The following is a 12,984-nucleotide window of genomic DNA, read 5'->3' as shown; positions in this document are numbered from 1 at the left end:
TTTTTTATATTTGGCACTTTACTATATTTTCGGTATTTTTAATGATTGTGCTAATTAGTAGGACCACATCTAATAAAAGCAATAGATGTGAAACTATAATTAACTACATAAATTTATCTCCATGTATATCAAGAATGATATTAAAACTTGCAATTTTTTTCTTTTGAATTCTGAATATCAATTTGGTATTAAAGTTGAAAATTTAATTAAATGCAGGTAAGCATTGCAATACAAGCCGTGAAAACCACATTTCATAATAACATGTTTTAAAACTTATAAAAATAACTTCTTACACTAACAAATAAATGCCAACGCTATTAATTTCTAGTGCTTACATTTTACAATAATAACACGACGCATTATTTATCAAATCGATAAGGATATTTATCATTAGTCCGTTTCTTTTTTTTCTCTTTCTCTTAAAGTAACTATACCCCGTAATAAAAATGAAAAATACGATTACATCTATTCAGTTTTGCTTCCTTAAATATTTATACAATCAAGAAAATGCAGAATCATATTGTGTTATTCCTCTCTTCTAAGATTATGTTACAATGATTATTGCATATGTATCTCAATCAATCGATTGTATCTATTAGTGCAATTGCTATGTTACAAAATATATTTTGAACATGATCAACATTAATTCTACATATCTTATTATACAAATGTTATTACTTTGCACACCAATCTATCTCTTTAGAGCTTTGACAATAATACTATTCTTTTCAATTTGAAAAATGCTGTTTTTACAGCTATTACTAGATAAAACCAAAATTGTACTTTGCTTCTCAGAAATTGGTTTTATAATTGTTCGTATATCCTCATTTATGATATATATCGATCTGTGGTTGTCTACTTTTGCCTGCAATCCGTGATCGCGACATTCCTTGATTTGATGTACCGGTATGGTTACATATTTATTCTGAGCAATTAATTTACTTAACTGTTCGGAACGCACATACAAATACTGACTTTGTCGTTGATCAGCTTTCGGATCTACTTCAACAAAATCTTTCGAAGAAATATTTAAGATTTCCACCACATCCGTCGCAACAGACTGACTTATACATTCGCACTCTTCCAATATATTGTTTTGACGTTTTGGAGTAATTCCTTCGCTAACTTCAAAACATGTTTGTGAAACATCAATATTCGTGTATAAAACCTGCGCACAGAAAATATTTCTCAAATGTTCTTTATTTCCAATATCAAAATTATCAGCACAGTTGATAGATGTTTCACTCGTAACATCGTTTTGTACTTCTGTAGTAACGTCGATATCGTATTTCTCATCATGTTTTTGATCATTTTCATTGGGATTTGTTGCTTTTGTTTTTAAATGCTTATTTCCTTCTTGCGTATCGCTGTCGCATATTTTCTTATGATAATCGTGTGTAGATTCTTGCAACAATTGCAAATTGTTTCCATCTTGTTCCTCTGAAAAATCTGTATTTGCTTGCCTCATTGTATTTTCAACTTCTTGTTCTTCTGTCAATGTTTCATCCTTAATATCTATTTCACAATTTACTTCATTGCTACACTCATAAATGTTATCATCGATATCATGCTGATAGATAATATGATCTTCATTATTAGTTACTCTTAAATTATCGTAAAAAGAATTTTTCAATTGCAGCAGACCACCCTCTGTACCATTAATATATTCCACATTGACATTGCTGTTTTCTCTATCAGGATAATTACATTCTATAGCTATTTCAGTCTCTATGCCATCAGTCTTATTCAAATCAGATTCCGAGCAAATCTCAAATTTATCAATATGTATTATATCATTTGTCTCCCAGTTTCTGTCACTAGGAATGTCTTCTTTCAAAACATACTCTTCTATTGTACTTGTAATAACTTGGGTCTCATCATGGTTTTCAAAATTTACAATTGCATCTGTGTTATTGATTACATTCATTATATCTTCCGGAGCGCAATCCTTCTTTTTTCGACTATTTCGAATTTTCTGATTTTCTTCTTCCGGAGGATGCAAAACTTCACCAAATGTAGTAAGGATTTTATTGTGCCGTGTTTTTAAGTGACGTTTATAGGTATTTCTGGTTTTGAACCTGGCATACATACAAGAGACAAAATATTAATGTAATACAATCCAAACTATAGATATAATAAGATTCTGTTCTTCTCTGGGGATAGAATCAGAAAGAATTTAATTACAATAAATTCAAGTTAAAATCTGAAAGTCTTATTTGAATTTATTTATAAAAATGTATGATATAAACATCTGTATAAAATATATTACTATCTATACAAAGTGTTCGGCGTGTTCAAGTGGGAAAAAATTTATGAAGTAATTCTTGGTGAAATTAGATGAAAGTCAAGAATAACAATACTGTGCTTAAAGCTTTGTTTTTTAATTATAAATGCTGTAATGTAAATATTAATGTTTTCTATATTTTTTTTTTCACGAACATTTAAATGTTTAGAATTACAAATCAAAAATAACAATTTTAAGAGAGGCTCTGTTTTTTTTAATTATAATGTCTAAATATTTATATGGTTTAAGTTCTTTTTTACAAATATTTAAACATGTATAATTAAAAAACAAAATCTTAATCACAATTTTATCATTCTTGATTTTTTTATTGTCTAGAATCAGTCCTTAAAATTTTTCTCATCTTATTTCATGAATACCCTGTATAAGTAATAAATATACTTGTAAATATTTTTACTAACCGTTGCCCACAATCATCACATCCAAACGGTGCTTCTCCAGTATGTCTACGTTGATGTTCTCTAAAGTGAGACGGATGTCTGAACTTCTTCCCACAATCCGTGCATGTAAAACGCGTTTGATTTTGATGAATCAACATGTGGTATTTTAAACTGTGTCTTCTCGTAAAAACTGCTTTACATATCCGACACTCGTATGGCTTTATTCCAGCGTGACTCCGATAATGGGACACTAAAGTTGTAGGCGCTGTGAAACTGCGAGGTGGGTCGCAAATACGACACTGAAGATTATTCCCCGAAGGATTACCCTTCTTCTTAATGCGTTCTATATACGCTAGTGCCATTTCCCTTTCTTCCTTGCTCGTGCCAATAAACTTTGCTTTCCCTTTAGGCTTAGTCGCAGACATTTCTGAGTTTGATTCCGTGCTGATTTGAGTTTTATCTGATCATGAGTTTGTATATACATAAATATAATATTTAGAAATTTACATATATGTTATAGCGACTACATTAGCGAAACAAAATCAATTTACCTTAATATATTCATTTCTGTATAATATGCAGGAATGAATATGCCAAAGTACAATTAATACAGAATATATATAAAATAGCGTTTGCTTTGTAACTTTATTTTGTAAGTTACAGAAAACATACCTGGTGAATAAACGATATTAGAATCCAAACAATTTTCTGTCAATTTCTGATGAGAATACTCTTTCATATGTACACTATCAGTACCGACAACCATCAATACAATCTGTAAAGAAATACACATTTGTATAGAACACATAAGTGTAACATTTAAATATTTTTCACAATTGCATACTTATTTTATAAATATTGTTTAATACAAACATTTTCTTCTCCTGTTGTATCATCAGGGACATTATTGAGAGATGTTTCTCTTCTGTTAGGTATCTTGTCATCTAATCGTTCGGAATAACTATGATCGCCAAGAACTTTAGTATTTATTTCCTCAGACTTCTTCAATACAGAATCATACGTTTCCTTATTCTCTGATTTCTGGGAACATTTCTGCTTCTCGTTCTCTTTAACACTAATATCGTTTAAAAGTATTTTACGTAAATAATTGGTAGACTTCTCCAGTATCACATCTTTATTCTCCTTATTTAATGTTTCTTGAGGTTTTTTTATCTGTTGCATCCGACTTCTCTTATTTTGTAGATTAGTCTTGAAATTTTTATGGTTTACACTTATCGCTGTAAATGTATCATCTGTAACAATATAAAAATAAGTTTCTTTTATCAATTCACAGATATAATTTGTTGTAGATAAACTTTTCGAAAATTAGCATTTATATATTGTCATGAATAAGTAAAATTAACAATCAAAAAGTTCAAAAATAAAAGTAATAAAATTTAAAAGATAAAACAAAAATTAAACAATTAAAAAATTGAATTTTTCTTTTATAATACTAAACAACAAAAGTTAATAATAACAAGAAGACAATAATGAGCTTATTGATACTTACAAGTCTCTTTATTTGCTTTCAGCTGCTCTAAATGCTCCTCTAAATGACTTTTAATGTATGCTCTGGCCTTTTCCTCGCTAGCAAAACTAGTATATTTTTGGTGACAATCAGGCATTAATGCACAAGCATAAGAATATTGTCTTTTGAGCTCGTCGCTTGTAAAAACAGCAAATTGTTTAACAAGGTGCGAAACAGGCATGGACGCGAGTTGAGATACAGTGAAGCACGTCTCCTTCATATTTCGTTTCATATTCGTCGTTTTAGGTTTGAATTGCAATGTTAACATCGAGTTAATGTGTTTCTTTTCTGAGTGTAACGTTTGAGATGCAACTTCTGCAAGTACTTCCAACAATGCCGACGGACTATCTCTTCCTATAGTATCTACAAAAATTTTACACTTATATATTAATCTCGTTACATCTAAATATATAATAATTTTTTAAAATGCATTTTTAATAAACTTTTATAAACTATATTATGTAATTTGTTAACTCAGAAGTAGTTTTCTTGGGATTTTTCTATATTCCAAGCAATGAAAAAAAAAATAAAGCTTAGTAAATTTTGTTACTGTTAAGAATCTATATTTTTTAAACAAATATCAAGTATAAATTTATATACATTTTGATTTTAAACAAATTATAGAATTGGTGATGGTTTACACAAAGAAACTAAGTGACTATTCTTGAGTCTGGGCTGATTGTTCTAACTTGTTGGTAAACTTATCTGTCAGGTGAACCCATGTATCTATCTTTATTTTTCTATCTAAATAAAGACAGATAATAGGTATTTGTCAGGTAAAGCTTCCAAATAAATTATCTTTTAATAAAGGATAAAATAAAGGACAATTTTTGTCGATACATATGTATATATACATATTGTCATTCAAGGATAAAAATATGTAAAATAGGAGATACAAAAATTTTCTGTTTAATAAAACATGGTGTCAGAGTAAAATTCCTTAACATCGGCAATTAAAATATTTTTAAAGATTATAATTTAAAAAATGTGATTTTAATTATTAAAAAAACTAAGGTTTGTGCGATTAGCGTCGTCAAATGACGTTAATTTAATTCTGACTGGAGCAACGTCGCGAGGGAACGCTTCCGTATATGTATATGGAGCAGGAATTGTTTTCGTGTAATAGCAGACGCCATAAGGACGCCCAGCAGACGGTTTTTCAGTTTACTACATCTACGGGCGCATCGCGTACGCGCGTTTTTCTCGATTAGTACGTGCGCGCGCGCGCGCGCGTGCGATTTGGCAATTATAAGAAGCGTGAACGTACCAGAATTACCTCCGTTGTACGAATTCGACACATTCTGCGGATTTCTCTTCGTGTTCATGATGGCATTTACGCTCACGGCGTGTCTACATTCCCCGATTCTTCGCGAACAACAGGTTCTCTCTCCGTTTTGTTGGCCAATTCCTCCCACCTCCTGTCAATCAGTGCTGCCAACTCCTGAAAAAATAATCCGCCAAATTCGATTTAAAATACCGCTATAGAAAATCGCCAGATAATAGAATACTACTAGAAAACCCGTCAGTATATATATATAATGATATATATATATATAAAGTGCATTTGAAAAGAATGCTATTAGCACTATCCGCATCAGTCTATTCTTCTACTAACGTTGATTACTTCATTTATTAAAACAATAATATTCTAAATATATTATGTATAATTTATATATGAATATATGTATTTACGTATTAATTTTTAATAACATATTAATATTTTTTTAAGTAATGCTAAATATTAATCCAGTAGTCTTCCTCAACAAATTGTTATTATCAGTCACATTTTAATATCACAGTTAACATAAGCTGCATTACTATCAATTAAACAAATAATGAACTCAGTATTTCATAATTATGGCATTTATTATATCGATTTAAACCATATCTGAAAACAATTATTATTATAAAACTCGTTTGGAGATGTGACTTTGACAAGATTTTTACAATAGTTTTATTGATCTTCAAGATAAGTTGCATCAAAATATATGAAGAAAACGTAGTTTGATCTCTATTTTGGCACTCACGATTTGGATACAATTAAAGGTCCATTTCTATATAATGCTAGACACCATAAAAAATATGGTTCAAACCACTTAATCAAGATAAAATGTATACAAGAGAAAAAATTATGCAATTATATGCAGTAAGTTTCTTGCTCTTTTTCTCATTATGTTTGTAAATTCTGTAAGTAATTGCAATGTAATCAAACGGTCCCTTTTTTAAATCTCCATTCTGGAAGACCAAAGATTTGTCTCATGCAAAATTATATAAATTTAAAATCTGTGTATAAAATCAAATTTACAATCTGTTATTTACAAGTTCGTTGCTCTTACAGCCATACATTGAGATTCCAATTAATGTAAATAATCCTACATGTAGAAAATGATTAATACATATTCATGTCTAACTACGTTTGCAGATACATGCGCACTTAAACAGCATTTACTAAAAGTCACTCCTGTTTATCCCATTATACATGGTAATGGAGTTGTTTTATCTTTGTCTCCTATCATTAATGGAAGTCATTCAAAGATCACACTTAATACAAAAAATATTTTTATCGAATGCACAGCAACTGATCTTACAAAGGTACGTGGATTTACATTGTTTAATTTTAATCTGTATATATTTATTGACAAAAAATACTTAAAATAGATGCTTTAAAAATAAGATGCTATAATTAATATATAAAATATATACGTTATAAATTATTATAAATTATTACAAATTGTAAATAACCTGTAGACAAAGATAGCGGTAGATACTTTAGTTTGTGCATTTAGTTAGTATCGTAAGACGAAGTATACAACTGAAATTGTAGAAGTGGTATACAGATAATCAAACCTTCTATTATCCAAAATTAAAGTATCGAACGGAAGAAATCAGTTGCAATAAAGAGATTAATTATATTGGCATTGAGTACGTGATCGCACCTTTTCCGTCATGGACGTAGAATAATGATTACGAGATGACAGTTGCTGTTACCAATTAACAAGGGACCGAGAAATCTCAATCGCAGTACTTGCGGTGACAACATTTAAAAGGTGAAATAAATTCTGCAATTATATTCAGCCTTTCCATAATTGACGTACGTTACAATATACACTTAATCTTGCTACTTATTTTAATGATACAGCTAACTAGATCAGGCGAACAAGAAAATCACATAGGGTGAGAAGTCGCTTTCTTCATCTGACGGTATCTCTCGATAACATAGTCGATTAGCTTGTTTAATGGCTGATTTTAACAAGCATGAATTACTACGTGGTTCGTTACCACGAATCACTTGAAAGAAGAGAAAGAAAAATAGAATACTCAGTATTATAGGCCATATTAGTCTTCTTCTTCAACGTTTTAATTGAAAAGACGATTTTGTGCTGAAAAAAAATTACGTTAACAATCTTTTGTAATTTAATAAAATAATAAAAAAGAAATTAAACAAAAAATTGATTACCTTAATCTTCTCTCGAAATAAATATTTTCATTATCAAAAACTTCGAGAGAAACTGCCTCCACCTCTTCCTCCCTTTCCTTTACATCCGTCATACGCTGTCTAGATGCCGTTTTGTTATCGCTTGTTACATAATTTATTGTACTTTGGCTGTTTGAATAACCCAGTCGCGTGTTATTTTCTTCCCTCGAGCTACGACAAAATTCAGTTTGAAAATACCCCATAATTCATTAATGCTATTGGAGATTTAATTAAAAAATATTTTTAAAATATTCAATAAAGATTTCTTTTCAATTTTTTAATAAACATTTGATAGTTAAAGATTCTTACAGTACTAATATGTAAAAAAGGATACCTTAATGGTACAATCATAAATATGTATCTCGTATACGATCAATGTTTTCATCTATTTAAAGTAATTTAAAAAATGTAAAAATTCATAAACATACATTTTTAGGTTTTTAGAACAAATATATGCACTTTGAAAAACAATGTATAATTATATTTATAATAATTTATAATAATAATTTAATTATCGAAGTTTATATCATATAATGATTGTATCGTAAGGATTAATAAATATTTTAAATATTAGCGCAAGATATTTATAAAAAGAAACCTAAGTCCATAATAATATTACTAACTCGGTACGTATCTAGGTTTTCGATCTCTTATTTCGGCGATTCGGAGCTGAAAGATAGCCTCCTGCAAGTTATACATCCAGAAACAGAATTTCGCTGCCTCACCTTACTAAGTTACTGTTAACAATGTAATTCGCCTGATTTTCCTACTGCTAGACTAAAATCAAGTCGTCAAAAGCATCTCGTCAAATTTTCTCGCTTAACTTGCATCCAGTACTGTGCGCAATGCTGTTTCCTCTGGCAAGCAATATGATCCCTTGTCATTATTCGTACTATTCGCTGCATTGTTATTAGTTTTACTCGTACGCTTCGATAATTCTTCTTCTATATACTTGACCCTATAATTAGAAATAATTATATAAGAATATAAGACATATAAATGCGACAATTATTAATTTCAGTAAAATACATTCTCTTATTGCTGATTAAATGTCAATAATAAACGTAAGAGAGAAAGAAGCAAACGTCGCCGTACGTACATTTCTTCGTCGCATTTATTGGTCTCCATATTAAATTGGGTTCTAATGCTGGTGTCGGAAGAATCATTTAGCTTATATTTTGTATTCTTCAGCATAGTCATATTTTCCTCCGGTTTTCATATTAAAGGGATCCGACTAAATTAACATAGACCTCGCTTTACTTCTCCGATCTATCGTAAATTTCACTTTTATTACATGTACATATATGTGTCTTACCCACAACACATCAGATACAACGCTTTGTCCGAGCGCCAAACCAACAATATCGACGCCAGCCGGTTTCTCACGAAATTTCTGAATAATCTTTGTTTCCTCGACTTTCTACCTGAAATAAGTTTCCTCTTAATCTAAGTTCTATGCTACACAATTAATTAAAAACAGAATAATGTGGAATCCTAACTTGGACATTTTCTCTCCCTCGCTCAAACCGAGAAGCTTCGCGTGTCCTTAAAGGTTTCGTCTTCTTCTTCTTTTTAAACTGGATATTATGCGTTTCGTCGTCGTTGCATCCCATTCTTTCTTAATTAATTAAACCTGCTATATTGAACTACCTCCTTCCAAGTAAAATCCAAACAGGGAGTATTTTCAAGGTTAGTTTTGTCCGAAGGTTAGTTCCGTCGCGAAGGAATCAATGTTCCCAAAACCGACTGGAAAAATTATTGTAAATAAAAAAAACAATATTTTTCTGTTACTTTATATAAATTTAATGTATAGATAAAATAATTTATTTAATAATATAATATTTTATGATAATTGTTTTCGTAATATATATATCGAATCTATCGAATCAATTATATCGATCGATGTGAGAGATCGATTTGACTCATATTTTAATTTACGCAGACTTTTTATTTTTATGTAAAAGTAATTACAATTTGTGGAACATGAATTAATAATAATTAGCTTTATTAGTGTGAAAAACGCAAAGTTCAAAACGGTATATATATATATATATATATATATATATATATATCGCAGAAGCACTCATCTTGACGCGTGAAGTTAGCGCTAGAGATGATCATCTCTGGCTCGAGCCAACTTAATACAGTTCTCTGTTATAGGGGTTCACATGCCTTCCGGAACGGAACGGGACGCTGGGTTCACTTTCTTTCCGGAACGGAACGGGGCACGGGACAGATCAGCTCCCGATCGAGTGGCATCGCAATTTGTCTAATTGGTAATTATAACGTATATTCATCTTGTGCCGTGTTCCGTTTGAACGCGTATTCTCGTTTAAACGTAGATCGCGATGCGTGGAGCGGTCGCATGCAACCGACATTCGCATATCCGTGCAAAAGTCGATTACGCGGGAAAAGTATCTCATCCCTTCGCCATGTTAATTAACAGCGTTCCTTTTTCTCTTGCAGAATCCGTAACAATCCTGAGATGTATTGGCCCTGGAAGCGGATATCGTTGCGACGTTCGATTGGTAAGTAAAATTTACATTCAATTCGACATTGTAACAAAAGTCATTGAACGGTCGAATAAGTCTCATCGCGCTTCACGTCTCGACACATTTTAACGGACCAATCTCCAATTTAGTTCAAATTTTGGAAATTTTATTTAGTGAAAAAAAAACATGCAAGAATTTTTGGCAACTCAAAAAAATTTTTTTTTAATGTCGGTAAGTAGGAAATCCATAATTTGTAGACAAAAATTTAAATGTGTGTGTGTGTGTTTGTGTGTGACCACAGCGAAGCAATGTCTTTGTTTACTTTTTTTATGGGTGTACTTGTAAAATAAGTAAGTGTTAATTAAGTTACCAGACATTGTATTGAAAATCTGCAAACATATGTGAACTTTACTTTGTTTGCAGTGTGCACATGGATTAGCGACTTGGATGGGGTGCTTGCGTGAGTGAGAGTGAGTGAGAGTGAGTGAGTGAGTGAGTGAGGAGTGAGTGAGAAGTGAGTGAGGAGTGAGTGAGGAATGAGTGAAAAGTGAGTGACTGAATGAGAGTAAGTGAGGAGTGAGTGAGTGAGAGTGAGTGAGAGTGAGTGAAAGTAAGTGAGAAGTGAGTGAGGAGTAAGTGAGTAAGTGAGTGAGTGAGTGAGTGAGGAGTGAGTGAGAAGTGAGTGAGGAGTGAGTGAGTGAGTGAATGAGAGTGAGTGAGGAGTAAGTGAGTGAGTGAGTGAGTGAGTGAGTGAGTGAGGAGTGAGCGAAGAGTGAGCCAGTTAGTGAGCGAAAAGTAAGCGAGGAGTGAGCCAGTGAGTGAGCGAGGAGTGAGCGAGGAGTGTGTGAAAAGTGAGCAAGGAGTGAGCGAGGAGTGAGCCGGGAGTGAGCGAGGAGTGAGCCGGGAGTGATTCAGGAGTGAGCCAGGAGTGAGCCAGGAGTGAGCGAGTGAGTGAGCGAGGAGTGAGCGAGTGAGTGAGCGAGGAGTGAGCGAGGAGTGAGCGAGGAGTGAGCGAGAAGTGAGCGAGGAGTGAGCGAGAAGTGAGCGAGGAGTGAGCCGGGAGTAAGCCGGGAGTAAGCCGGGAGTGAGCCAGGAGTGAGCCGGGAGTGAGCCGGGAGTGAGCCGGGAGTGAGCCGGGAGTGAGCCAGGAGTGAGCCGGGAGTGAGCCAGGAGTGAGCCAGGAGTGAGCGAGTGAGTGAGCGAGGAGTGAGCGAGGAGTGAGCGAGGAGTAAGCCAAGAGTGAGCCGGGAGTGAGCCGGGAGTAAGCCGGGAGTGAGCGAGGAGTGAGCCGGGAGTAAGCCGGGAGTAAGCCGGGAGTGAGCCAGGAGTGAGCCGGGAGTGAGCCGGGAGTGAGCCAGGAGTAAGCGAGGAGTGAGCGAGGAGTGAGCGAGGAGTGAGCCGGGAGTGAGCCGGGAGTGAGCCGGGAGTGAGCCGGGAGTGAGCCAGGAGTGAGCCAGGAGTGAGCTAGGAGTGAGCGAGGAGTGAGCGAGGAGTGAGCGAGGAGTAAGCCAAGAGTGCGCCGGGAGTGAGCGAGGAGTGAGCGAGGAGTAAGCCAAGAGTGAGCCGGGAGTGAGCCGGGAGTGAGCGAGGAGTGAGCGAGGAATGAGCCAAGAGTGAGCCGGGAGTAAGCCGGGAGTGAGCGAGGAGTGAGCCGGGAGTGAGCCGGGAGTGAGCCGGGAGTGAGCCAGGAGTGAGCGAGTGAGTGAACGAGGAGTGAGCGAGGAGTGAGCCGGGAGTAAGCCGGGAGTGAGCGAGGAGTGAGCGAGGAGTGAGCCGGGAGTGAGCCGGGAGTGAGCCGGGAGTGAGCCGGGAGTGAGCCAGAAGTGAGCCAGGAGTGAGCGAGGAGTGAGCCGGGAGTGAGCCGGGAGTGAGCCGGGAGTGAGCCGGGAGTGAGCCAGGAGTGAGCGAGTGAGTGAGCGAGGAGTGAGCGAGGAGTGAGCGAGGAGTGAGCCGGGAGTGAGCCGGGAGTGAGCCGGGAGTGAGCGAGGAGTGAGCCGGGAGTAAGCCGGGAGTGAGCGAGGAGTGAGCGAGGAGTGAGCCCGGAGTGAGCCGGGAGTGAGCCGGGAGTGATCGAGGAGTTCCTTTTCTATTTTTTATAAAATTTATTATATTTTTTATAAAAATAACATTGCATCTATTGCTGACAGGAATATAAATAATCGAGGAAATAGGACACACGACGTGCACGAAATAGTAAAGTACCGAGAAGCCAATATTATAGTTCTAAGCGGAACTGCTGCGAAATAAATAGTACGTTATAAAAAATGCGTTATGAAAGACAACAAAAAACTAACAAAATTCAAATTTTAAGATTTAAGCAGTTCGTTAGAAAAAAAGAGAGAGATAATATTAAAAAAAGGTATATACATATATTTACATATATTTTTAAAAATTATTAATTTAATTAAATCAAAAAGGTGCCACATTCTCTAAAATCCTTTCTGCCAATAATCCTTCGCATTATTATTAATTATAGAAACTGATTACGGAAATTATGGAATTTATAATTACATCAATACAATATTTTTGCAAATTTCTATTTGATTCCATTTGATTTGATGAACCATATAGTAGAAAGTGTCTCCGTATCCTGATCTAACCCCTTACTCGAGGCCTCGAACGATTGAACGTAAGTGCATCGCGGTGAATCCGTAGCATTTTTAATAATGTCGATGCGAAGAGGAGGTTTGCCGGGCGCGATCGCACGCGGGGGTGCACACCCCAGAGTGACGAGGAAAGAGGTGGCTCAGGGCCGAGACGGGGGAGGGAAAACGGCGCGTGCACCATCGACGGGATCGACGAATGCA

General features: G+C 34.8%; 2 protein-coding genes and 1 non-coding gene across 3 annotated transcripts; 2 read left to right on the top strand and 1 right to left on the bottom strand.

Moving 5' to 3' along the window:
• On the bottom strand, positions 1-5,787 carry LOC105840733. The gene is made up of 6 exons (XM_012687760.3): positions 5,478-5,787; positions 4,193-4,573; positions 3,556-3,935; positions 3,355-3,457; positions 2,704-3,142; positions 1-2,078 (listed from the first exon to the last, which is right to left on the bottom strand). Exons 1-6 carry the CDS (start codon positions 5,533-5,535, stop codon positions 692-694), a joined length of 2,748 nt encoding a protein of 915 aa, XP_012543214.1. The 5' UTR covers positions 5,536-5,787; the 3' UTR covers positions 1-691.
• Positions 5,788-5,935: 148 nt separating this feature from the next.
• Positions 5,936-7,601, top strand: LOC105840735. Its single transcript, XR_004962551.1, has 2 exons — positions 5,936-7,257; positions 7,350-7,601. It is a non-coding gene; the product is annotated as an uncharacterized LOC105840735 (transcript).
• Positions 7,602-9,753: 2,152 nt separating this feature from the next.
• On the top strand, positions 9,754-10,554 carry LOC118644948. The gene is made up of 2 exons (XM_036284923.1): positions 9,754-9,961; positions 10,152-10,554. The coding sequence occupies exons 1-2, from the start codon at positions 9,799-9,801 to the stop codon at positions 10,304-10,306; spliced, it is 318 nt and encodes a 105-aa protein (XP_036140816.1). The 5' UTR covers positions 9,754-9,798; the 3' UTR covers positions 10,307-10,554.
• The last annotated feature ends 2,430 nt before the right edge of the window (positions 10,555-12,984 follow it).

The sequence above is a fragment of the Monomorium pharaonis genome, chromosome 3, assembly GCF_013373865.1.
Source record: "Monomorium pharaonis isolate MP-MQ-018 chromosome 3, ASM1337386v2, whole genome shotgun sequence".
NCBI lineage: Eukaryota > Metazoa > Arthropoda > Insecta > Hymenoptera > Formicidae > Monomorium > Monomorium pharaonis.
Note: the sequence above shows the minus strand (reverse complement) of the source record. Positions and strands in the feature narration are given on the sequence as shown.

What these genes read in the sequence shown, in the direction of transcription:
- LOC105840733 (XM_012687760.3), bottom strand. Translation starts at nt 5,535, where the DNA reads ATGAACACGAAGAGAAATCCGCAGAATGTGTCGAATTCGTACAACGGA. An exon ending in ATACAACAGGAGAAGAAAAT is followed by an intron (nt 3,458 to 3,555) that starts GTTTGTATTAAA and finishes ATTTCTTTACAG; the next exon opens with ATTGTATTGATGGTTGTCGG. An exon ending in TGTGATGATTGTGGGCAACG is followed by an intron (nt 2,079 to 2,703) that starts GTTAGTAAAAAT and finishes TATGTATGCCAG; the next exon opens with GTTCAAAACCAGAAATACCT.
- LOC118644948 (XM_036284923.1), top strand. Translation starts at nt 9,799, where the DNA reads ATGATCATCTCTGGCTCGAGCCAACTTAATACAGTTCTCTGTTATAGG. An exon ending in CATCGCAATTTGTCTAATTG is followed by an intron (nt 9,962 to 10,151) that starts GTAATTATAACG and finishes TTTCTCTTGCAG; the next exon opens with AATCCGTAACAATCCTGAGA.